We start from the raw sequence: 25,953 nt of genomic DNA, 5'->3' as shown, positions 1-25,953 counted from the left end.
AGAATCAACTGGGTTGGAAAAGACCTCCGAGGTCATCCCGTCCAACCCTTGGTCCAACACCGATTTCTGAGCCATTACCCCACTTAAGCTTTCTTGGAACAAAAGCCACCCACTTCCCAGCTAGGAGGCAGCTGCCCAGGGAGTAGAAGAGACAGAAAGCCTGAGACACAACAGGCAAAAAAATAAAAAAAAGATCTTCGTGGAGGGAGCGTAACCCCACTCCTGTGAGGTTAACGGAAACCAGAGCGTGAGTGGGAGCAGGAGTGCAGGCAGCGTGGGACTGGTGGGGGAGCAGATACTGTTCTAGGAACCAACAACACTGTTCTAGGAACTAACAGCATCACTCAACTGCACTGACGTTCCACTAGCAAACATCCCACTGGCAGGCAGGTGGGGACGTGTCAGGAGTTGCGGCAATATTGCACGTATTTCCTGCGCTGTCCTGATTAGGCTGGAGCAGTGTGTGCACACTCGGACCCGAGTGGTGGGGCAGCACGTCCCTGGACACACAGGCGTGATGTCCTGCACACACACAGCCCGTAGTGCAGGACACCTTTGGTCACTCCCTGGGGCAGCATCCTCAGACTCAAGGCTTTGCCCCAGTGACAGGCTCTTTCTGGATCGTGTGGGCTCCAGCTTGGCATGCTCTGCTGAGGGGGAGCCAAGCTCCCTTTGAATGTCCAGCTGTCCTTGGCATGCTCTGCTGCACACTGGCTCTCATGTGCCTGCACAAAGCTACTCTGTCTGCAGCTAAGGCCAGGATCTGGGCCCCCTCCACAGGTTTCTTCCAAGTGTCCAGTTTCACACCTGGATTCCCTTTCCACAGCCTTGAGTATCTCAATAATATTATTTTCTTTCTGGTCCCCTGGGGTAGACCTCATCTCTCCAGTTTACTCAAATGTCTCTGGGTCAGGAACATGGACCTACCTCTCTGTAGCTGAAAATGGTTAAACTCAGCAAGTCAGCACTTGCCAGTGTCACAACCATTAATTCCTGACTGTGTCCAGGCCCCTGCCACTGCAGCCTCCAAGGGACACTTTTCCACACAACCCTCTTACCTCCAGTACTGACTACTCTTCTAGTTCACTGCAGCAGGGCAGGTGACGACAAGCACCCTGGGGCATCCCCAAGTGTGACACACCACTTGTTTTGTCCCAAAATGCTTGCTGAAAAGAGTGGGGTGGATTGTTGATGACTAAGAAAGGGATCCCCAGGCTGGGCATGGAGCCAACCACTGGTGCTCGAACTGGAGGAAATGTGTTTCTTGCTGGCTTTTTGCCTCCCCAGGAGCTGGGTGGATGATGTGGGGGAAGCACTTTCTGCCCCGAGTCCTGGTGCTCTCTCTGCCAGCCCCTGGGTGAGCACAAGGAGTGGGAGCAGCTTCTTGGAAGGTTGGGTTTTAGCGTGGGCTGAAGGGGCTCCCCCCCGGTTCACCTCGCTGCTGCTGTGGGAGCTCTGGCCACACACAGATGCCCAGGATGGTTTTCCCCCTTGTGCCCGAGGCTGCCATAAGGAGAGTGGTGGGAAGAGAGTGGGTGTCCCCAGTGAGGTGGTGAGAACTGGCCTTTCTGAGGGAGGGGGGCAGAGTGTGCTCGCTGTGGACATGGGTTGCTCCTGCACAGAGAGCTTGTGGGACTGGGATTCTCAAAGTTGTTCCCAGGCTATGCTAGGCTACATGGGGCAGGGGGACATCAGGGAATGTGTTCCTGCATCTGCTGGGATTGCCCCAGACTGGGGGGCTCAGCTTCTGTCTCCTGTCCCATCCCCTACCTGTCCCACCTGCCCCCTGCTAAGGATTCATGTCAGAGGCCCTAAAACTCCCATCCCTCCCCTACCTCCACTGTCTCTCTCCATTTCCAGTCACCAAGACCTGTCACATGGATGCTTCTGCACAAACTGGGACTGTCACCAAAGGGGTCACCACCCCTAGTGCACTCCTGCTCTCTCACAACTTGATTTATGGGACGTTTCCACGCCTCACTCTCCCAGTGGACGCTGGGACCATCCGGGGCGTTCCTCCTCATCTTCCTGCCTTCGTGAGCCAAGGGACAACCATGTGCCAGTGCGTGTGCCTGAGCACACGTGTGTGCATCGAGGGGGGAGGGGGATTTCCTGGGCTTTTAAAAAGAGGTATTGAAAATTTGTGAGTAAAATGAAAGAAATTTGCAAAAACATTTCAGTGCCAGCTTCTCTGAGCTGCAGGACCCTGGGAGGAGAGAAGAAATGTGAGGTGAAGCTGGTGGGAAGGGGATTCCCTGGGACCACCCCAACCCTCTCCCTCCCACGTGGCTTGAAGTGAGGTTCTGTGGCTAAATCATCACTGCCTGGGGTGAAGGGATCCCGGGGACAGGGATAACCCCACATACGTACGTGCGTATGTGCATCCCTGGCAACCCACTCTCCTCAGGGGTGACAGAGAAGGTGAGACCAGGCAGAGACCACACCTAAATTCTACTTCCTCTGCAACCCTCCCTTTCCTCATCTTGCTCCCAGACACAGGCCAGGACACGGAGCCAGCTGAGTCCTGCAGCGGAACTCACCGCTGTGCTTGCCCTCCCTTTCCTTTTGTTTTTTCCTCTCCTCCTGTCACTGCCAGAGGAAAAGTGGGAGAGTCCATCACTCACACACTGCTCTTTGCACTAACCTGCTCAAGAGATTCCTCTCCTGACATCTTTGAGAAACTCTCCAGTGCTCCGAGTGAGTCTGTGGGTGCTGGCTTTAAATCATCATCTCCTGTGGATTACAACAGCTGGATGTGAAGATAAAGGCTTTTCTCTCCTCTTTCCTTTCTCATTCCTTCCTTTTCACTTTTCCTCCCGAAGTCAGAGCAGTTCCCAGCCACGAGGCATGATGCTGGCAGGAGCCCTGTGCAGCCTCCTGCTCCTCTGCCTGGTTGAGGAGGGCACCAGCAAAGTCAGAAGATACTACATTGCTGCAGTGGAAACCGCCTGGGACTACACACACAGCAACCTGCTGTCCGTGCTGCAAGCGCCTGCAGGGTAAAGCTCTTTCTATTGCAACTCTAGAACTCCGCTCTGGGTGTTCTCCCAGCCTGGCTTGGACTGCACTGCAAGCTTGGGTCCAGGCAGGTACATGGGGGGAACTTGGCAAGGTGGGTGCACTGAGCTGCTGGCACAGCTGGGAAGGGGTGGTGTGATGGGGAGTCACTATGTGCAACCCCAGAGGGGGGACTGGTGGAATTGAGAAAGAAGAGAGAGAGGTAATACTCGCTCTGCACTGCTGTTCTGCATTGCTTTATATTAATGCATTTGCCTGTGACCCTTTAAAGGCTGTGTTAGGAAACAACAGCTGGTGTTCCAGCCTGTGCTTTCTCTTCTGCTCTGCATCATGGGAGCTTTGGGAAATGTGAGGGGAGATGGGGACCTGTGCCTCCCTGCCTGGGGACTGCAGAGGAAGGTTGGCTGTGCCCCCCTCAGAGCAGCAAAGGCTTTTGATTGTGCCTGCCCGTGGTAAAATCCAGATTTAGTTGTTTACATCTCTGTGTACATTACGTTGCTGGGGCTGAAATTTTTCCTTAAAGAACTGAAAATAATTTGTAGTGTTTGGGCAAAGAACAGTGTTTGTGCACAGTGATAAGAGGGAGGAAGGCATGGTGGTTTTGCCCATCTACTTTGGAGAAGGAAGGAAAAGTGGCAGTTGCATTGCTCAGGCATCAGGATGGTGTTGTCTGGAGACACAGCTGGCCGGGACACACGTGGATGTGAATGGGCTGTTCTGAGCTCAGCATGGGGAGTGGAGCAGGATGGTTACATCCCCTGTGGGTCAAGCTGTGCCCATTCCCTCTGCCCTGCAACATCAGCCCATGGCCCCCTCTCAGACCCACACTGGCTAGAGCAGGGGTGAGCTGTGGTCAGGCACTGGAAACCAGGATCTAGGGATGAGCCAGGTCAGCCTGACCAGCTGCTGTAGTCACTGTATTCAAGTTATGTTGGTTTTCCCCCTATTGGTTACTTCAATAGGAAAATTGCACACAACCCCCCCCCCTTTACTAATCCCCCCTACCCTGCTTTCACTGATATTACACTATGGTGAGATGATGACTTCACTCACAGTGTAATTCAGCCCTGTGGCTTTCCATTTCAGCACTGGCTTTAGTGATGCACTCGAGCACTGTTTCTGACCCAGGAGTGACTCAGGGGACCTGACTCTGCCTGGGAATAAGCAGGGCATTGGCAGCAGTCTGAGGTCACTTATCCTTCTCTAAAACAGGGGAAGATAACTTTGGCTTCCTCAGAGGGATTTGACTGTGTGTTCCACACCAGGGAGGCAGAGTATTCCCGGGCAGCACAGGCTCCTGGGGAAGCCATGGTGGGAACCAGGGCTTGCTCTTCATGGCTGTTCCCAGCTGGATGACAGAGCCTTTTCCCTGGCCCTGTAGACTCAGCTCAGTTCCCCAAAATGTGGGGAGAGCACAGAAAACCAGCCAGACTGGGGAGAAGGGAGACCCAGGAGTGAACCAGGAAAGCATGGCAGGAGCAGAGCTGCCACTGGAGCTGAGTTGTCTCCGAGCTGTGTGTGGGGTATCTTCTGCTCCACCCATTCTCCCTCATGGTACCAGCATCTCATGGAAACTCCTAAAGGTGCATCTCCAGGCAGGACCTCCAAAACCCTTGTATGTATGCAGTGGTTTCTCTGACATGCTCGTAGAAAGCTCTGTCAAACTAATGGGCTTACGCCTTCCCCATGATTTCAGTTTCTCTTCCTCCCAAACACAGCTCTTTCAGCAGGGTTGGAGCCAGAACCAACACATCCTGCAACAGCCCTGGGGATCTCAGCTCAGACTTGGAGCTGGTAGACACGTAGCAGCCTATTCCTGAGCGCCTCGGCGGCGCAGGATGTCCCCCAGCTCCAAGAGATGAACAGATAGTGTGGCTAACAATGCTGATCCAAGGAGCCAGAAACTTATCTCCCTGCCTCAGCTTCAGCTGCCCTTTGGGAAGGAAGTTCACGGGGACCCCAAGTGCAGACGACTGGCCAGAAGCAGTTGGATCAGATGTCCCTGTGCTGAACTCTGCCTCCTCATCCCCTGTGGGCTCTGCCATGCCAGCTGGGACCCAGCACTGAGCTTTGTTGTCACTGAGTCTCCTCCTAGCCATGTCCCTGCATGCCAGCAAAATCCCCCTGGCTCCAGAGAGTTTCTGCCTTGTTTACTGCAGAATTAGCAGGACCAGACCCTCATGTCTCAGGGAGGCATTTTCAAATCTGGGCTTTCTGTGAGTTAGAGATTAAGGAAAAGCTTCCTGATGGTGGACAGCTGAGTGCCAGCAATCCTGCAGCACAACTAACTCCAGTGTGGGGACACCCTGGAGAGCAAAGCTGGGTCTGAACCCTGCTGCCATCGAGCCAGGAGTGATAATGGTTTGTAGGCAAAGTCAGCTGAATGCAGTGGCACTGCTCGCTGGGGCTGTGTCTGCTGGGGGCCTCCTGCCATCCTGAATGTGGGGCTATAGCTGTGGTGGGAAAGGCAGGAGCTGGATGGGTGTGAGGTTTTGGTGGGCATCCATCCTGCTCTGCCCCTGGAAAGGGAGCACCCTGCTCTCCCCACAGCACCCTCCAGCTGCAGGTGGCTTCTAGCCAGTGGTGTGAGAGTGAGTGTTGACTTTTCCTAAATTTGAATCACTCTGTCTCCTTCCTCTTCAGCAAGAGTCACAAAGGGAAACGCTGCTGGAACGAAGGCTTAGTCAGAGCAGGAGAGCAACCCTCCCTGCTTCTTAAGTGGGAAGAAAATACCACCTGGCTTTTGCTCCAAACAAAACAAGGCTGGAAGTAGTCTCTGTGCTTACTGGAAATGGTCTCGGTCCTGAGGCTGATAAGTCAACCTCTCAAATCCTTGAAGAAATTCATGGCTTTGCTATCCTGATAAATGTGCTGGATTCCTTCTGGAAAATGAATTTGTTAAGCTGCTTACAAATAGAAAGTGGCCAGCAGAGATGAGTGGGATGTGAAATACATTCAAAGCTCTTTTATCTTCCTGCTGTGAAGCCTATTTTTCAGGGCCTGGCTGTAAAACCCAGTTTGGGCAGAAAAGAAACGAATGTGGGGACATTACTCAGACACAGAGCAATCTGCCACGACCTGCCATGCAGCCCAACACAGTCTGTTTCCTGGGGGGAGCTGGGGGGCATGTTACAGTTATATATGATGTGATGTGTCAGCCACACCTGAAGGGGATGAGGTGGGAGGTGGCTGCATGGCAGAGGCCACTGTGGCACTGCTATTGCAGCACTTCCAGTGCTCTGTGTGTTACTGGCTGGAAAGCACAGAGCTGGACAAGGCTTGAGGCAGGAGACTGGCAGCAGTGCTGCTGCTGCTGTGCCCTCTCCCAGCTGCAGCTGGGTACAGCGTTGTGCCTGTTGCCCCGGTGTCTTCTTCCATCATGACTAACACCATGACATGAATCACTGCCATGTTGTCACCCCTGAGCCGAGCAAACCACTTCCAATCACACCTGGGGATTGTCAGGAAATCCAAGGGACACAACAGGGTGAGCAATCCCTGGGGCTGGCACGACACAGGCAAGCTGATGGGAAGGGGAGGAATAGGATGGCTCTTACCCATCCCTGGATGGGGCTGTGCAATCAGCCTTGGCTTTTCCTTCCTCCTGCAGCATTTTGGGGAACGCAGGCCCACGGCCCCCCACACCTGGTGTCCCTCCCCGCTACAGGAAAGCTGTGTTTGTGGAGTACCCCGATGCCTTGTTCATACAGCCCAAGCTCAAGCCAGCGTGGATGGGTAAGAAGCAGCGTGGTGAGCCCTCGCTCTCCCCAACAGCAACCAAACTCATCCTGGTTTGGGTGCTGGCAGCCCTTCAGCCAGGATTAGGGAAGCACCTGGGTAGAGTCCCAGTGTGGCAGAGCTCCTGGGGGTGCAGAGAGCCTTGCTGGAGCCAGAGCAGTCGATGCTGCCACGCTACATGAGGGACAGCCGCTAACTGTGCAGGTGGAAAGTCAGGACTCTCTGGGGCTCATGGCAGGCTGTGAGCTGCCTGACCTTGTTGTCTTCCTTCCTTCAGGTCTGCTGGGCCCCACCATCCGAGCAGAAGTCTATGACACGGTGGTCATCACGTTTAAAAACCTGGCCTCCCGCCCCTACAACCTCCACGCCGTCGGGGTCTCCTACTGGAAGGCATCGGAGGGTGAGTTGGGCAATGGCCACGTGCTGCAAGCCTTTGTGTAGCACCTCCTGCTCTGTCAGGTGTGTGTCCCTCCCCAACCCTCCTATTCATGTCCCTCTATGAGGACAGATGGTCACAGAGCCTGGGGGAACAACATGACCAAGCCCAGCCCAGAAATGAGCTGAGATGAGCAAACCTGTATCAGTTACAGAGGTAACAGATAGGCTAAACCTGAGGTTGGATATTTAGGGCCAACCTGTGCTGTCCAGCATCAGGACAGGTGGTGGATCCACAGCCCAACAAGTGAATCTCTGGCATAGCTCTGCTCACTGCCCTGAAACAGCCACTGCCTGCGGGAGTCAGTCTGGCTCCAGGGGCTGGGGTGGAGGGGGGCTGTGCTCTGGGTTGGAGGAAGAGACATTTCTGTAGCCATGGTGTGTTGGGGATGAACCTTCAGTGACATCTGGCCATTTCTTTGGTTTTAGGTGCAGGGTATGAGGATGAGACCAGCCAGACAGAGAAGGAGGGTGACAGGGTGGATCCTGGGAAGACACACACATACATCTGGGAAATCCAGCAAAATCAGGGTCCAACAGAGGATGACTCAGCGTGCCTGACCCACTCCTACTCCTCCAACACCAACAGTGTGAAGGACATCAACTCTGGTTTGATTGGAGCCCTGCTCGTGTGCCGACCTGGTAAGGGCAGCACACGTAATGTGTAAGGATGGGGACAGGTCACAGGGCTTTGTCAGAAGAATTAGAGGCAAGTTTGTATTAGCTGGGGTTCAGGATCAGGTAGGAGAGGGGGAGTACACCTGGGACACTGCCTGCTCCACAGTACCTGTGCCTGCTCTCCTTCCTTTCTTCCTTCAGTAAACACGGAGGTGATGAAAACCTGACTGTTATTATTTGCTGGGCACAAGAAGTGTGACTGGAGTAAGACTGGTCATCCCTGGTTGAGACACATCCTGTAGGTAGTTGTCCAGACCCCTCAGTAGTCACTGGAAATGAGTGGGCACGAGTCACCTCCTCACAGGGCACTGTCTGCAGGTTCCACTGACTCACCAGGAGCAGTTTCTCCACTGAGTGAAGTCAAAGGGAAGGCAGCACAAACTGACCATTTGATGCCTTCTAGGGGCAGCTGCCTCTCAACCATGGGCTTTTGGGGACAGCAAGGCTGGAAGCAGGGCTATGGCAGTTGTGAGACAAAAGCAAACCATAGCCTGGCCTCGATTTACCAGTTCTTGGAGGGCACAAAGGGAATTCCCTGGGGAGGCAGGCATGGTGCTTGCTGACCTGATCCATCCCGTTGCATCTCGCAGGGACCCTGGTGAGCGATGGGAATGAGGACGTGCAGAACGAGTTTGTGCTGCTCTTCGCAGTGTTCGATGAAGGTAACGACTGACTGGCTGTGTCAGACCCTGAATTCAGCCTGGGGTGTTTGCTTTGCCGTGATGTGAGCGCAGCTGCTCAGCACCCACACCTCCTCCCAAGGGCTTGAGCCCCCCATCCAGTGCAGTCCTGCCATTCCTTCTCTTCCTCGGGTGTAGGGAGCTTGCAGCCTCCTCAGCTCTGCCATCCCACGCCCTGACCTTGTTCTCATCACACAGGCTAAAGCTGCAGGGAGGTTATGCCCTGTCACATGCAATGCTCACCACCGTATCCATGCAGAGCCATTTCTCTTTGAAGTTTTCTTTGAAACGCTCTCAAGTGAAAGCTGACTGCATCCTCTTCTCTCCGCAGGGAAAAGCTGGTACTCTGAGCCTGGTTCCCCTGCAGCTCCTCAGCCCCAGGCTCACAGCAGGACAGAGCTGCACACCATCAATGGCTACATCAATGGCTCACTGCCTGGTGAGTCCTGGTGGCCAGGGACAGGGATGGAGGGCATGGAAGGTGGAGCCAGGTCTGTAACCTCGAGACAGCTTGGGAAAGGGTGTGAGAAATTTCCAGGTGATGGATCTGTTAGGCTGTGTTCACCCTAGAGGGACTATTACATCTCAGCTCCTTGATCTGCCTTGCCCCTTTACAGTGGGGCAGGAGCTGTTTCCAGCTGTCTGTGTTGCCACACCTCTTTGGAGGTCTCAAGGAGTAGTGCTGGTAGCAAAGAGTTTCATCTTTTGTAGCCCCGTGAACAAGGCTGGAGGAAGCATTGAGGGGAAATTTCAACTCTCACTAAAAAACCTCTGTGAGATTTCAGGAATAGAACCACAGAATCATTTAGATTGGACCTAACAATGCCGAGTCTACCACTAAACCATGTCCATAAATTGCAACATATACAAGGCTTTTAAATACCTAGGCAGCCTGTTCCAGTGTTTGACAACCCTTTCAGTGAAGGTATTTTTCCTAATGTCTGACATAAACCTCCCCTGGTGCAACTTGAGGATATTTTCTCTTGTTTCTACAACAGTCCTTGTGGATCCGTGGAGCTTAAGAGCTGAGTAGATCTCATTGTCAGCTACTGTATCTGCACAGTGGGTTTTCCCTGGAGTAGGTATCCGCCTTCACACCCAGTACACCCCTCTCTGGATGTGGGATCTGACCTGAGAGGTGTCTGATGGAGAGCTGGAAATGGAGAGCTGAGGGCCTCAGGGTGGAACCTCCACCCAGTTTCCTCTCAGGTCCCTGGGATCTGTTCCAGTCACCTTTGCACTCAGTGCCAAAAACAAGTACTTAACTCTGTATTTGTCTTTTTTTGGCTTCAGCTTCCAGGAACTTGTTGTTCACTTTCCTGCTAGATTACAGAGCCCTTCAGCACACATCAATTTCTCCCCAAGAAAATATTTTTAAAATGTAGTCAAATTCTTTCCCATTTCCTAAGCACACTGAGCTCTCTGAGTGTCTCCGAGGAAGGAATTTTCTCCAGCTCTCAAATAATCCTGGTGACCTCTCTCTGCCCTTTGTGGCATTTCAGCTACTGCTGGGGATGTGCTGGAGCCTTACCCCAGATCCAATATTTTAGTGTCAGCTTTGCCAGTGTTGTGATCAGAAAAATGATTCTCCTTTCCAGTTCCCAATTTCCCTATTTAAAGAGTCAAAGAGCACATCTATGTCTTTTGCCACTGCATCCTATTGTGAGGTCCTATGAGCACACCTCCCAAAGGCCTTGCCAAAGTGTCCCACTCTAGTCTTATCTCAGGAGGGTTGATGAGACTTGTGCCTCTGTTTTGCTCAGACAGTCCACGCTCATGTGTGAACAGCTTGAAGCCAGCACCTTGCAGGGCATGGGATTCTAGTCAGCTGTGTCAGACTCTGAGTCCATGACACCAAGAGTGGGAACAAGGGGTAAACACAGTGCTGACTCCTGGGTGCTTTCCTTGTCTGCTGGCAGGTCTCACACTGTGCCTCAAGAAGCAGGTCCACTGGCATGTGATCGGGTTGGGCTCTGGGCCAGAAGTCCACTCCATCTTCTTTGAAGGCCACACATTCCTGGTGAGAGGCCACCGTCTCAGCAGCCTAGAAATCTCCCCTGCCACATATCTCACAGCCCAGACCATGCCAGGAACAGCTGGCTGGTTTCGGATGTTCTGCCAGATACTGTCCCACCAGCAAGGTAACCTCATTCTACAAGAGCTCGGGGGAAAAGAAGTTCAGGGGATGTCCCAGGCTCAGGGTTCTGTGCAGTGCTGCAGCCCCAAGGCCCCTCCTGCTCCACAGTGCTATATCCAGCTGCAATCTGGTCCATGACCTGATGGCAGGAGTTGACCCATGTGATGGCCCATTTTATGGGACAGTAGTGGAGAGGATCTCTCCCAAGCAGAGCCTGGGGAATGCATGCCTGTAGCACCAATGTGACCCTTTCTGCCTGGCCTGTCTGAACCCAGCTGGCATGGAAGCCCTTGTGAAGGTGGAGGAGTGTCCTGTGGAACGCCTGTTGAGGATGGGGATGCTGTCAGACGAGCCAGAGGACATGGATTATTACCCTGGAGAAGAGGAGGAAACTTTTCATGTGATCCAAGTGCGCTCTTTTGCCAAAGACAAGCCTGTGACCTGGACTTACTACATTGCAGCTGAGGAGATGGACTGGGACTATGCCCCTGTGAAGCCAGTGTCTCTGGACAGGTGAGAGCGGGCATGTGTCCCCACTGTCCCTGGAAAGCTGTGTGGGTCCTTGAGTGATGGAAGGCCTTGCTCTGTTTCTGACAGTGTCCCACATGTGGCTGTTTGCTCTTTCTCTGCCTTTGCCTGCAGAAACATCTCGAGCCTGTACCTGGAGCCCGGCCCTCAGCGCATCGGTTCAAAGTATAAGAAGGTGGTGTTTGTGGAGTATGAAGATGTAACCTTCAAGAAGCGCAAGGTGTCAAATCAGCTTGACAAGGGAATTCTGGGGCCTGTCATTAAGGGAGAGGTTGGAGATGAGTTTAAGGTAAGGGACATACTGCTTTCCACCAACAGAGACTGCAAGGGGAAACTTCAAAGCTTGGTGCTGTTCCTATAATTGGAACTACTACCTGGTTTGTGGCTAATGTCTGGCAGAAGTCCTTGGGGTGCCTTCTCATGTTTGGTAATGTCCAAAGCTCACCAGAAAGGCAGCTGTTACTGGTAGCTAAAGCTAAATATTCTCAGTAAGATCAGCAGAGATACACAGGATATGGCCCAGTTCCTTTGCTTGCAGGTGTCTTAGTATTTGTGTGAATTAATCCATGACCCAGCATCTTCCTCTGAGGCAAGGGTGTCCTCTCATCCTCCACTCTTCTCCATCTGTTTGTTACTTTACAGTATTGGGGGCTGTCACTTGTGCCTCCCCAAATGCCTCTACTGATCACTTGACTTGTTTTCTGCTAGGAGGAATGGGATGGTTTTCATGATCTTCACATTTCTGCTCCCTTCCTCAGGTTCCCTGTGCAGTTGTGGGCATGTTGCAAAGCCCTGACAGAGCTATTTAGAGAAATAAATGAAGGGCTTCATGCACTGAAGTGGGGAGTACTTCAAAGCTGTTTTCTGATGTTCATATTTAGTGTCCTGGTCCTCTGAGGCCTTCTGGATTGACCTCTTCTGGTCCTATGTTTCTTCTGACTTGTATATAAAGTAATACTAAAGACATACACTTTCTCTTTAATAAATCTAGTATTTTCATACCCTCTCTAAAATGATCACCTTCCAAAAAATGGACAGTATAGACTCACCACGGAGAAATAGTAGTTTCTTCTATTCTGACTTTGTGATGCCAGACACATCTGTGTTCCTCCCTGCTGATCCTTGGCAGGCAGCCCATCCCAGGGCACCCCTGCCCAGCATTTCCCTCCCTCACTAAGAGCAGCCTCAAGGGCTCACAACATTCAGAAATCATTAAACATTCCTGCTGGCTGTGCTCATTTCAGATAGTGTTCAGGAACCTGGCAAGCCGACCGTACAACATCTACCCTCATGGTCTCACCAGTGTCAGGCCATACTATGCCAGGAAACCCTCTCAAGGTAAGACATGTGCCTCTGCATCCTCCCCCAGTCCCTGGGTCTCCTTTGGCCAGATCAACTTTCCATACAGTCAGTGTGCCATCCTGGAGTGGGCACAGTTGGCTCACTATGCAACTTGTGCGGGCAGGAAGCCTTTCTGACCTCTTCTAAAAAGGGGGATCACCCCTTGCAGGAGCAGACCAGGCTTAACTCATCTGCTCTTGGGTTATGTGTGTTGCCAGTCAAAGATGTGAAGGACATTCCTATCCCCCCTGGCCAGTCGTTCACCTACAGCTGGAGCCTCACCCCTGAGGATGGGCCAACGCAGGCAGATCCTCGCTGCCTCACCCGGTTCTACTACAGCTCCATCGACCCCATCCGAGACACAGCCTCGGGCCTGATTGGGCCCCTCCTGATCTGCTTCAAGAAGTCCATGGATCAGAGGGGAAATCAGGTGGGTTCTTCCTTTGTTGCCTCAACTGCCAGGCTGAAAGGCTGGAATAAATGCAGTGAGTGAAATATTCAGGTAAAACCAAATTTGTCTGTCCTGTTCTCTTCAACCCTACCATCAGTCCCAATTCCTCTGCCTTCCCCATCCTCCCTTGCATGCCCCTTTTCTCAAACCTGGACCTTAACTCCTGTGAAATAGTGGTAAACTGTTCCCCATGCACCCAGGCTAAGACCTGACAGCTACACTGGGCCATGGGGGTGCTCTGATCAGACCAGGAATAGTTTCTTCCCTCTCCCTTTCCAGATAATGTCAGACAACACGAGGTTGGTGCTGTTTTCAGTCTTTGATGAGAACCACAGCTGGTACTTGGAGGAGAACATCAGGAGGTTCTGCTCTGACCCAGCCCACGTGGATACCCAGGACCCACAGTTTTATGCCTCCAATGTGATGCACAGTGAGTACTGGGCCAGGGGCTCCCTGCAAAGCCCCAGCAGACAGAGGCTCATCCCTGCCCCAGGGAACGAGCAGGGGACATGCAGCAGCTCAGCAGCCATGGGGGGAATGGGGTCCTTGTGTAACGTTTCACCTCTACCTTCTTTCAGCTATCAATGGCTTTGTATTTGACAACCTCCAACCAAAACTCTGCCTGCATGACGTTATGTATTGGTATGTCCTGAGTGTTGGGGCACAGACAGATTTCCTCTCCATCTTCTTCTCTGGAAACACATTCAAGCGCAACACGGTCTTTGAGGACGTGCTTACCCTCTTCCCATTTTCTGGAGAAACAGTCTTCATGAGTTTGGAAAAGCCAGGTTAGTAACATGGGCTATTCTATAAACCATGGGCTGTGCTATCAACCAGCACAGCAGAGATCAGTGAGCACCTCCAGCCAGTTCTTTGGTACCTGATTGCATTTTGAGAGGTCTGAGAGCAAAGGGAACCCTGGAACATCCTGGAACAGCAAAGTGAGAGGCAATGACTAAATATTTCAAAGTCTAAATTAAATAAATTAAATTACTGTGTTTTACTTCATCAACAGGGTGTGTTAAGGTCACCCATGATGCCAAGGCTGGCTGCAGTAACTTGAACCCGGTGGACATTTGCAACCTTGGCTCCCAGCTCAGAGGTCAAGAGGAGTGGCAGTGCTGTCCTGGTTGTGGGTTCAGCTGCTGGTCACAGCAGTTATCTCCACACCTTTGCAAGGACAGAAATCAGAGCCATGGGGAAGTCCTAGAAAAGATTTACTTCAGAGTTCAGTTACATTTCCCCCCACTCAGCATTTATCCTTAGCGTTTGCAAAAGCAGTGCTGTCAACCATGCCTTCACTCCCAGAGGAAACACAGGATTTACCATGTGATTGCAAACACTGATATGATGGTCATGAGCACTGCTCCCTGAGCCAAGCTGTCAGACACCCCAGGAAGTGTTCTAAAAGCCAGCCAAGCATTGCATCCGTTCGAGCTCTGGTATTTGCCTGCTGCTCAGAAGCAGAGAAGCAGCTCAGCCCTCTCCAGTGTCAGAGCCCAGTTATCACACACCTCACCCACTCTGGGTGCCTGCTTGCTGCAGGGAGCAAACACATCGACCAGGGAAGTGAGCAAGAGGCAGCCTCTCATTTCTCTCTCCTTCGGTGGGAGAGACATGGTGACTGTGTTTGGGAGAGGGGTGTATTTGACAGCACTGGTATGTCTTTGGGGGTGGATTATGGTGATGGTGCTGTGAGTCCAGCTATAAGATACTCTAGGGACTATGAAAACACAAAATCACTACCACGAACCAGAGGCTGCTTGAAAATACAGGTTGCACTAGCAAGGGAGCAGCATGGGGGTGGCACCTCTTCCGATTTCCCACTGCGGTGAGCTGATGGTGTCCTCTTGTCCTCTCTTGAGACAGGTGTCTGGACACTGGGGTGCCTGAATCCTGATTTTAGAGACCGAGGGATGCATGCCAAGTTCACGGTCTCAAAGTGCCAGTATGAGCAATACCCTGAAGAGGAGGATTATGTGTATGCAGATGAGGAGCAGGAGGCCTTTGAATTCCAACCCAGGGGCTTCTCTGAAACAAAGAGGTGGCACAGGCCATGTGTGAACAAGCAACTGAACAACATCACCTCTTCCAGCAATGAGACAGAGAAGACAGGATTGTGCTTGACAGAACCCAGACCTGGGGCCCTCCTGAGCAGCGGCAGGACTTCTGATCCCTCTTCCAATGGCACATCAACATTTTTAGGAACGATGCCAAATCCCCCTGATATTTCCATGTCTTCTTCAGAGACAAACTATGAGCCAGTGTCCTATGAATCCTTCCTGGAAGATGAAGAATCATCAAAAATCATCAGCCAGGGTGAAGGATTTGGAGCTGCCCCACCTGGAGAACCCTTAGCGAGTGTCAGTGGAAGGGTCCATGGTACTGTGAGTTCAGAAGAAGGTCAGCAATGGCTGCACCAAGCCATGCCAGCTCCAGAAGATGCTCTGGCAGGAGCAAAGGTGACAAAAGTCTCAGAGGTGCAGGAGCCAGTAAAAAGGACGATGGTCCAGCCTGGTGGTATGAGAGAGATCCTGGAAGCAGAGCCTCAAAAGACAACTGCTCATGCAACAAGCCTCTGGGACTCAATTGCCGCAAGCAAATCTCCTCTTCAAGAGAGCAGGAGCTCATTTCACCAGAATGACCTGGAGCACAACCTGAGACTTCAAGACATGTCTTCACAGGGTGCTGAGGACAAGTTGCTGAGAGGGGTTGATAAAATATCCTTTAATCTATATGACTCAGAGGAGACAATCACTACAGAACCAGCTTCAAATATTGATCATAACTTTTCCTCCACACTGACAAATTCTTCTGCATCTTCAGATGAGACAGAACATAACAGGATTTCTCATGCTGTAGCTCACAGTCACACCATAGAAAGCAATTATTCATCAAATGATCTAGATGCTAGGCTAGAAAAAAGACCTGACAAAGTGATTTCACAACGCTTTTATGAATCCTTAGAAGAGAAAAATGCTTCTTTCTCAGACAAACCTGTACAAGAAGAAATCTTCACAGAGGAGAGTAATTCCTTGCCTGCAGAAAGTGGCACAGAACAAGAAGCCCGTGAACTTGCCAAAGGCACAAGCCTTCTAGACACCACTTTTGCACAGACCAATGACCTTCAGCCTTCCAGCTACATAATGACAGAAGAGAGGGATGAAGTAATTCTGGAGGAAGTGTTTCAGGATAATACAGCTGCTAAGGAGTTATCAGAGCAGGACAGTATTACCTTTCCTCAATCGAATGTTGTGGTCAACGACACAAGGCCATTCCCAAACGGTTTCTTAAAGACCCGTGAGCAGTTTCTGGGACACAGAGCTCCAGCCACAAGCATGAGTGGCCCTGACTGGAGACCTCGACCAGCCAGGTCACTGGAGAGCAGAGGCTTGGTGCATGGTCTGGGTCTTCCCAACACCAGGCAGCCCAGCAGCAGGAAGCCCCTCTCCGATGTTAAGAGAGCAGAGCAGGATCTGGCCAGCCAGACCCCTGAGACAGCAGTGAATAAGAAAGCCCCAAAGGTGTGTGGACCTCATTCTCCTTTTTGCAGCACTCGCTTCAAAAAGAGGTCCCTGATATCAAGTGACACCATGCCTGAGGTGATGGTGGCCCAGCAAAGCCTGGAAGAAAAATCCAACATGGTTGAGAGGAGACTACCCCCGGGTAGGGATGCTCTGCAGGCTGATGAGATGTCTCCTGAGGGGAGGCCAAGCACAGATGGGGGTGTGCAGAGCAGCAGTGAAGGGGTCCAGCGTGGCGGACGCTCCTTGCCCACACGAGGAGCAGTGGATACTGAGGTGACAGTGGCAGGAAGCAGCCCAGAAATGCAGGTTGCTGCTGAGGCTGCAGACCTGGCTTCCAATTGGGACCCAGTCTCCCTGGGGGCAGCAGAGTACACGGGGGGCTTTCAGAGCCCAGCTTTGACCGAGCTGCAGCCAGGCAGAGCTGCGGTCTGGGGCGCTCCTGGGAGCGAGCAAGCTCAGGGGAGAAGCAGGATGGAGGAAGAGACAAACTCTGTGGAGCAGCTGGGTCAGTTCAGTCCTCAGTCTCAGCAGACCAAGGCCAATGCCACAGAGGACTACGTGCCTGAGAGAATGTCTGGGCAAACCCCAGAAGAAATGCCTACAAAATCAGCCTTCAGAGAGAACTGCTCGCTGTCTCCAAGTAATCCCTCTCACAATGACACTGCCAAAAAAGCAGCCCAAGACAGTCCTCATCGATGCCAGGTGCTCAGTGGGGAAGATGTCCTCAGAGAAGCAGGGAAGAGAGGGGCCCAGGGCCTAGGAGAGCCCAAGGAGGATGGTGAAAGCAACAACATAGCTGGGGAGAGGAACCATAGCTCAGGACATAGGGAGGAACCAGCTCTGAACAACGGGAGCAATTCCAGCCCCTCAGGGCCAAAGGCTGCCAAGTCAGACTATGATGAGTACAGTGACACAGAGGAGACCATGGAGGATTTTGACATCTACGAGGAAGACGAGCACGACCCGCGTTCCTTCCAGGGGGAGGTGCGGCAATACTTCATTGCAGCAGTGGAGGTGATGTGGGAATATGGGAACCAGAGACCCCAGCACTTCCTAAAAGCAGCGTAAGTGTAATTATCCCTCCTGTTTTCCTCCTGCACTTCATGGCATGCCTTGATGCATGAGCTGGCATGTGCTGGCAGGCAGGATCACAGGTCTATATGGGTACAACCCAGCCAAGCAGCCCAGGGGGAGGATGCTCCCAGCACCTCCCCTCCACCCTGGGGAGTTCTGGAACAACAGAAACATTGAGCTTCCTTGTGAATGGCTCTGTATCACCCCTGCCCTGCAGGGACAGTATCACCTGACTTACTTACCTGCCCTCCCCCCACAGGGACCCCTGGAGCAGCAGGAGGAAGAATTCCTGGAGGTACCGCAAGGTGGTTTTCCGGGAGTACCTGGATGATTCTTTCACGCGGCCAGCACAGCGGGGAGAGCTGGATGAACACCTGGGCATCCTTGGGCCATACATCAGGGCAGAAGTTGAAGATGTCATCATGGTGAATTGAAAGTTCCTGTTTCTTACAAAACCACAAATACCCCCATTGCTGTCTGTGCTCAGCCAGAGGGGGTGCTGAGGTGGGCCTGCAGGCTCTGCAATGCCCACGGGTTAATCTTCAGGGCCCAGGGGCTGGAGCTGTTGGCATGTAGATGCCACCATTCAGAGGGACCTCAGTGGCTGGAGGGCTAGCAGGAACCTCAGAGTTCAGGTGCAAAGCCCTGGACCTGAGACAGACCCAGTCTCTGCAACAGCAAAGCCTGAGCAGCTCCTGGGCTCCATGCAGAGTCTTTTGGGTGAAGGGGTTGCAGAAAGCAGGGCTCAGTACAGCTTTTTTAGGTGCCCTATGTGAGGGCAGACTTGGGCTTCCTGTACCACCAAAGGTCCTTCAACACCCACTTAAGAAAGAGGTGGAAGGCTCTTCACTGGGCTCAGGACTTGTGTGCCTGGAGGAGTTGCCCAGTTCTCAGGAAAATCTTCATCAGGATGGATTCAGCACCATTGGGCTCCAGAGACAGTGGTGTAGCTGACCTTGCTCCCACTGAGCAGGGAGAGGGCCTCATCCTGCTGGCATGACCAGGATGTGCTTTCCAGTGGGGATCACACTGCACAGCCACAGCTTGTAGTTCAGCAGGGGTTGGCCACTGTGTGGGGACCAGGTGGGATCTGGGCACCAGGGACTTGGCTGCCTCCTTCCCATCATCTGGCTGGGCCCATCCCCAGGGTCCAGGGCACCCTCATGGCTGCATGCAGCCCCCTCCCACACTGCTTTTGCTTTGCCTTCCCTCCGGTGCAGGTCACGTTCAAGAACCTGGCCTCGCGACCCTTCTCCTTCCACTCCACACTGACAGCCTACGAGGAGACACAGGGCACAGAGCAGCAGGGTGGGGTGGTACAGCCCGCTGAGGTCCGGAAGTTCTCCTGGAAAGTCCTGCCCCAGATGGCACCCACCATGCAGGAGTTCGACTGCAAGGCCTGGGCTTACTTCTCCAATGTGGACCTGGTAGGTGGGAGCCTGCTCCATGGGGCATCCCAGGAAGGACAGATGGGCAGCACTCCTGGGTCCTGGCTGTGTGGTCGAGACATTTCCTTTAGGGCTGTGCTGAAAGCAGCCTATGGCTGTGTAGGTTCTCAGGTGTCTAATGCAGTGATGAATACATGCTGGTGCTTTCTCTTCCCAGTTGTACCATCTTATGAAACTTGTAGAGAACTATCATTCTGCAACTCCTTAACCCTCTGCCAAATCTGCCTGGATTTGGCCCCTGGTCCAGTGTTAGTCTAGTAGGGACTATGGGACAGTTGGACAGACAGACACCATGTCTCTCAAAAGCACATTCAAACGCTTCTCAGCCTTCCCTAGCTCAGGGCAGAGTGGGGATGCCCCAGGGAACCCAGCATGTCCTTCCCACCCTGCACATGCCTCAGAGTGGGAGCCAAGCCAGGCCAGTCTCTGAGACAAACTCCTATTTCCCGTCTCCCTGGCAGGAGAAGGACCTGCACTCAGGCCTCATTGGGCCCCTGATCATCTGCCGCCGTGGGGTGCTGAGCCTCATCTTCAGGCGGCAGCTGGCTGTGCAGGAGTTCTCCCTGCTCTTCACCATCTTCGACGAGACCAAAAGCTGGTACTTCCCAGAGAACGTGAAGAGGAACTGCCTCCCTCCCTGCCACATCCAGCAGGACAGCCCTGACTTTAAGAGAAACCATTCCTTCCACGGTGAGGATCTCGCCCTTGCCCTTTTCATCCCATAATCTATATTGGGATGGAAAAGCCCCAGAGCCTTGAGCCACTCCTGACCACTGCCTTTCCCAGCCATCAACGGCTACGTGAGCGACACACTGCCCGGGCTGGTGATGGCTCAGCAGCAGCGGGTCCGATGGCACCTCCTGAACATGGGCAGCACTGAGGATATCCACTCTGTCCACTTCCATGGGCAGCTGTTCAGCGTCAGGACCAGGCAGGAGTATCGCATGGGAGTCTACAACCTTTATCCTGGTGAGAAGCAGTGCAGGCACTGTGCACCCCCCACCTGCCAGGGCTTCGTGTCCGTGCCCTAAGGAAGTGCCAAGCCTGCAAGGGGGGATGCTAAGGAGGGGGACTGGTTCTGGAAGTCTGGCTTTGTGTTTGCACTGCACTTGGCACTGTGGCACTCCACTACAGCCAGTAAGTCCCCTCTGCTCTGTTCTCCGTTCCTGACCAGGTGTCTTCGGGACAGTGGAGATGTGGCCCTCACATGCTGGGATCTGGCGGGTAGAGTGCAAAGTGGGAGAGCACCAGCAAGCTGGGATGAGTGCCCTCTTCCTCGTGTATGACTCAAGTGAGTGATCCCCCTTGAGCCCTGACTACCTGCTGCCACAGCCAGCATGTGTTTGAGCTCCCTCCCCCAGATCTCTCAGCCTGTCTCCTGGGGTGACCTAAGTGGGATCTTCTGACTTTTCACTCTGAAAGAAAGTCACCACCTCAGTCCTTGCCACCCTGCACAGCCCAGCAGAGAGCACAGAGTCAGGGGCACACCTGAGGGGAGGGCTGGGAGACCAGCCTGCAAATATTTAGGTCCAGAGCTCTCGTTTTCCAGAACTGAGGATCCCTGGGTCCCCTGTAAAATGCACTTAACCAAGCTAGTGGATGTCCACACTGTCAGTCAGGTACGGTGCCCAGCTGCCTAACCATATGTCAGGAGGTAAACTGAGGCACAGAGTGATGACAGGAGGCAGCAAGCAACACTGCCTGACCACAGGTTGATCTGATAGAAACAGCCCAAGGAGCAACTGCAAAATCCACAGGAAACCTCTGATTCCACCCCAGAACAACACGTTTCTAACTCACCATGAGTAAGCACTGGGGGAAGTGGCGGTGTGAGAGTAGTATTTTATCACACAGTGACAGTCTCTCTCCTGTTTCTAAAAGAGTATTAAATGTCAGCCAAAAAATGTTGCCATAAGTTAAAAATCTGCTTAAGATGTTGAATTCACGTTTTCCCCAGGAGCATTTGACACACAGTGGAGATGCCAGGATGTGACAAGTCGCTAATAATAATGATTATTATAAGAGACAAACATCCCTGTGCTCAGCAGACCAGAAGAGAGACACACAGAGAGAGGGGTGTCAGGTAGACTTTCCTTTAGCAACGTGATATTTGTTTTTAAAAGACACTGCCTAGCAACAAAAAGGCCTGGGAGCAAGACTTGGGTATAAAGAAGAGACACTTGTCTGCACTGCTGGGACATTAGGATGTGGGAATGAGAGGTCATGGACTCAAGGGTGGGAGTTTGGCAAGAGGCCGCTGTGGCTGATGCTGGGAACTCTCTGCTGCTGACATGGGGGTCAGCAGCAAGAACTTTCAGCACCCCTACAATGCAGGGATGGATGTGGAGGCATCTGAAATGTTGTGAGACAAACAAGCCCGTGAGCTCCTGGAGGCTTGAAAACCTCCCTGAGCCTGGAGGCTGCTACTCAGCCTAGGCTCTTCCTTCAAAAGCCTCGTTATCTAATCAGCTCTCCCTGTTTTTCGCCCTCCCTTGTTCACTGCAGACTGTCGGGACGCCCTTGGTCTGGCTTCAGGCCGCATTGCAGACTCTCAGATCACAGCGTCGGGGCAGTACGGTGAGTACCTGCAAGGAAGACAGGTGAGGTCAGGGCAGCTTCAGCCAACACAGCTCATGTGCTTGCCTGCCCAAAGTTCTGCTACACTGGGTGTCCAGTAGAGTCCTTCCTCCATCCATGCCCGTGTCAGCTCAGGACATGGAGGTGCCTTCCCACATGTCTGGCCCATCGAATCAGTGCTCTGCCACCCTGTAGATGGCTACTAAACCCTGAGGTGATCCTCAGACTCAATCCTGCGGGTGGACTTGGCAGCTCCAAGTGCCCTCATGTCTGTGCTCTCTCCTTGCAGGGCAGTGGGCTCCTCACCTGGCCAGGCTGGGTAACACTGGCTCCATTAACGCCTGGAGCACCGACCGCAGCAACGCCTCGATCCAGGTGAGAGGGGCCCTGTGTCTGGAGGCACCACTGGGGGCATTACAAGGGCATGCTCGTGGCTGATGCACTGTGCAGGACTCATACGGATGGCCAGCGTTTCCCCAACTACATCCTATTGTTTCCCCCTCCCTTTGGGAGGGGAGCACTGAGACCCTAATGGCAGTTAGTCTGGTCGTGGTTGCTGCTGGCCTGGCCCTATATCCATCCTCGGTGCAGCAAAAGGACCACTTGGTGGCCCAGCTGCATCACTGGGTTGTGCAAAAATCCCCCAAGGACCAAGTGAGAACAGCTCACCTGTCCAAACAGCTCCCCCCTGCCCTCTCCCAGCTGTTGTCTGACTTGTGCCCTTATGAATGAGTGTTTTAATTGGTTTCATAACCAGTGCTCAGTTATGTCAGGAGGAAGCAACATCACAGGTTTATAGTGCATTGCCTGAACATGGCTTGGGTTTGCCACCAGAAGTGAATGCCTGACTTTTCATTCCCAGGTGGACCTTTTGCATGTCATGGTTATTCACGCCATAAAAACCCAAGGGGCCCGACAAAAGTTCTCCAGCTTCTACGTCTCCCAGTTTGTTGTCTACTACAGCCTTGATGGGCAACGGTGGAAGGCATACAAGGGAAATACCACCAGCACCCAAATGGTAAGTCAATGGGTCTTGAGGAGGGTGTCCTCCCAGAATGGGGCCCTGGGATGATGAGGACTAGGGAGCTTTGTACATGGGGCAGAGATCTCCTGAGCCCCTGAGGTTAGGGCAGGAACAGAGAACATTCAGTGCCTGGTAACTGGATTGCAGATCAGAGGTCTGCAAGGGACTTTGTCTCATTTTAAATTGTCTAAACTATCTCTTTCCGTGATCCCAGGTAACTCTGAGATCCACTGCTTAATGTTATGTAGCATGTTACTTAGAGCATAGGCATAGGATTCTGCCTGAATACCTTTTTCAACCTTAAAGGCAAATTTGGCTTTCTAAAAACATTGTGTAGATGATTTGGAGAATCAGTAGACATTAGAAAAAAACACAACCTTAATATGTATAAGCTGATCATTCCATTGGGAGAACAAGAATATCCAGAAAAGCTTTCATTGTGTACACCAGCTGTGCCTAAAACTTTTCCCAGGTTCAAATGTTCCAGGACTGGCTTTTTTCCTTCTTTTTCTCCCCTTCGTTGGGTGAAAATATAAAACCAAGTTCCTTTTTACAGACCCTAAGTTTATCCTCCTCCTCTTCTTTCTCAGTGGCTCACCCCGATTTGGCCCACTCACACTTCTCTAGCCTGAATCACAACTCAGGTCATTTCCCTGAGCTGCCGTTCCCTGTAAGGACGGTGATAAGACACAGGAGCGCCAGACAGGATTGTTCTTCTCCCCAGAAACCCTTGTCCTGCCTAGCTCTCTTTCCACTGGTACGACAATCCTCCTCATCCCTTTTCCTGCAGAGGTTCCTTGCAAATGTGGATGCAACTGGAGTGAAAGAGAACCGCTTCAACCCCCCGATCGTGGCCAGGTACATCCGCGTTAACCCCACTCACTCCACCGTCCGCGCCACGCTGCGCATGGAGCTCGTCGGCTGCGACCTCAACAGTACGTCCCACCTCCAGACACCAAGCACCAAAGCTGGGGGCTGATCTGATGGGGTGCCGGGTGCCAGCTCTGTGTGCTTCGGGACTCCCAGGCAGTTGTGGAGGGGGAAGAGGAGACTGGAGATGTTGTTGAGATGTTGAGGGAACAAAGCTGGAAAATCTCATTATGGTCTTGGAGATAGCAATTTCAGAGGGAGAGCCTGGGGCCAGCTCTCACCATCACTTTTTCCTGAAGCATCAGAAACTTCCAGCAGCAGCTAAGCTGATAGCTGGGGAGCTGCTGCCTCAGTCTGGGGGAGCAGGGAACAAGCAGGGACAGATGCTATTTGCTTTTCCTCTGGTTTTGCCACTTCAAGGCGAGATTGCTCTGGTCAGCAGTGGTGCTCTGGCCAGCAGTGGTGCTCTGGCATGCTTTCTTTGGCTTTGCACACAGCGGGACTCTGCAGCAGCTAAAAGCAGCAGTGGCTGTGCTGTCACCCCATGCCCCAAACCTGCCAGCCTGCTCTGAATCACCTGTACCCAGGCACACCTGATCACGCCGGTGCAGGGTGTCTACCTTCCAGGTATTCTTGTTCTTTCCCTGGAAACAGGTTCTCCTAGTGTCTCCTTATGCAACAAACATTCCTCCTAGATAAAATCTCCAGGGAGAAAAGAAGGTGGGACTAGTGGCCAGAGCCATGCTGCACACAGGGGCCCTAAGCAGTGCAGGGACCACGGCACTGCAGCAAAGCACAGGAGAATCTGTAACCAGGGAAGGTGCATGGAGGGCAGTTGGAGCAGTGAGCAGGCAGAAGGCATCTCTATGATGGGTCTGTTATACCCCTGACCAGCATTGCTACTCTCTTCCAGGCTGCTCCATGCCCCTAGGAATGGAGAGCAGAGGGATCCCTGACCAGCGCATCTCCGCATCCTCCTACAGCTCCAACGCCTTCTCCAGCTGGTCACCCTCCCTGGCCCGCCTGAACCTCCAGGGGAGGGTCAACGCGTGGATGCCAAAGGTAGCCCATGCAAGGAGACACCCAGGCAGGCAGCTGGGATCCCAGCTAGCAGGATGGGTGCTTGCAGCCTCTCCTAGTCAGGGCTGTGTGGGAAGTGTGTAGAGCCACGTGCACCGTGCAAGCTGCCCACTCACAAGCAGGAGAGTTGCCACATTGATTTAGCACCCAGCAGCTCCAACCAGATGCCTGGTGGGGCAGGTGGAGCTCAGGGCTATATGCAGGGCCAGCTCAGCTTCAGCTGCAATGAATGTGTCTTTCTCATTGCTGCTGAAGGGTTGAAGGCACTCTGTCCTTCCCCAGAGCAACAGCCCCAGAGAGTGGCTGCAAGTGGACTTTGAAGTAACCAAGAAGGTGACTGCAATCACAACCCAAGGTGCCAAAGCTGTCTTCACCCACATGTTTGTGAAGGAGTTTGCTGTCTCCATCAGCCAGAACGGCAAGCACTGGAGCCCAGTCCTGCAAGATGGCAAGGAGAAGGTAGGCAGAGCTGCTCCATTGCCATTTCTGAGGCAGCAAGCACAGACCTTGGCACCAAACATGACCTTTTCTCAAGAGCACTGAACCAGGCTGTGCGTTTTCCTCCCTTAAAGCATTCCAAGGGGTGTTTGATCACGTCCTTGCTATTCCAGCAGAGGAAAGCACATCCCTGGTTTCTCTCTCCTCTCCAGATTTTCAAGGCAAACCAAGACTATACAAGCACAGTGACGAACACCCTGGAGCCGCCCCTCTTTGCCCGCTATGTGAGGATACACCCCCGGCAGTGGCACAACCACATTGCCCTGCGAATAGAATTCCTTGGCTGTGACACTCAGCAGGAGTACTGACGGCTGCGGGGCCAGGCATGGGCAGTGCCAGCCCAGGGACTCACATCCCAACAGACACTGAACTCACCAGGGCTGGAGCCAGCCCTCCAGGGTCCTGGATGGCCGCCCCTGCTGCTGGGGAAGAGAAGTGCTGCAGAGCTTCACAGTGGCTGGCTCATTATCTGCCTTTTCCTGTCTCTCATCTGCCAGATGCCATATACTCAGATGTAATGCTAAAGAATTAAATAGTAATTTTCCAGTATCTCCCTGCATTTGCTCCTCTGCTCCAGCCTTGGAGTCTCTGGGGGCTCAGTCAACACTACCAGCAGCTAGTAATTAATTAGCCCCAGAGCTTCTCAGCTTCATTTTGCACAAGTTCCTGCTGCTCCGGGCACAGTCCTGGAGGAGGAGGAAGCAGCAGAGATAAGGACTGGGGGAGGATGGGGGAGGAGGCCCTCCTCCAGGCGCCAGCATCCATTTCACAATCGGTGGGGATCAGTGGCTTGAGGGAGGCAGAGCTTGCTTAACCTGACTCAGCACTGGGCTTTGGCCCTCCACTTCC

At 52.9% G+C, this 25,953-nt stretch overlaps 2 protein-coding genes across 2 annotated transcripts in view; one reads left to right on the top strand and one right to left on the bottom strand.

The window, feature by feature from the left end:
• The window catches only part of FUNDC2 (FUN14 domain containing 2), a 7,110-nt gene extending 7,035 nt beyond the window's left edge, over positions 1 to 75 (bottom strand). The window contains exon 1 of the mRNA XM_029959181.1: positions 25 to 75. Within this exon, the coding sequence (XP_029815041.1) occupies positions 25 to 75 (51 nt within the window). The remainder of the gene's footprint in view (positions 1 to 24) is intronic.
• A 2,596-nt stretch (positions 76 to 2,671) lies between these two features.
• F8 (coagulation factor VIII) lies at positions 2,672 to 25,647 on the top strand. The gene is made up of 26 exons (XM_018070829.2): positions 2,672 to 2,999; positions 6,629 to 6,753; positions 7,034 to 7,156; positions 7,621 to 7,833; positions 8,460 to 8,531; positions 8,881 to 8,988; positions 10,469 to 10,690; positions 10,962 to 11,199; positions 11,329 to 11,503; positions 12,459 to 12,552; positions 12,774 to 12,985; positions 13,286 to 13,436; positions 13,585 to 13,794; positions 14,876 to 17,597; positions 17,867 to 18,032; positions 18,828 to 19,034; positions 19,517 to 19,745; positions 19,842 to 20,024; positions 20,230 to 20,346; positions 21,561 to 21,632; positions 21,922 to 22,007; positions 22,495 to 22,650; positions 23,447 to 23,591; positions 24,440 to 24,588; positions 24,889 to 25,065; positions 25,257 to 25,647. The coding sequence occupies exons 1-26, from the start codon at positions 2,848 to 2,850 to the stop codon at positions 25,410 to 25,412; spliced, it is 6,660 nt and encodes a 2,219-aa protein (XP_017926318.2). The 5' UTR covers positions 2,672 to 2,847; the 3' UTR covers positions 25,413 to 25,647.
• The last annotated feature ends 306 nt before the right edge of the window (positions 25,648 to 25,953 follow it).

The sequence above is a fragment of the Manacus vitellinus genome, unplaced genomic scaffold (assembly GCF_001715985.3).
Source record: "Manacus vitellinus isolate BGI_N305 unplaced genomic scaffold, ASM171598v3 scaffold_19_pilon, whole genome shotgun sequence".
Taxonomy (NCBI): Eukaryota; Metazoa; Chordata; class Aves; order Passeriformes; family Pipridae; genus Manacus; species Manacus vitellinus.
The sequence above is the reverse complement of the archived record's forward strand: the minus strand, read 5'-3'. Positions and strand labels throughout refer to the sequence as shown.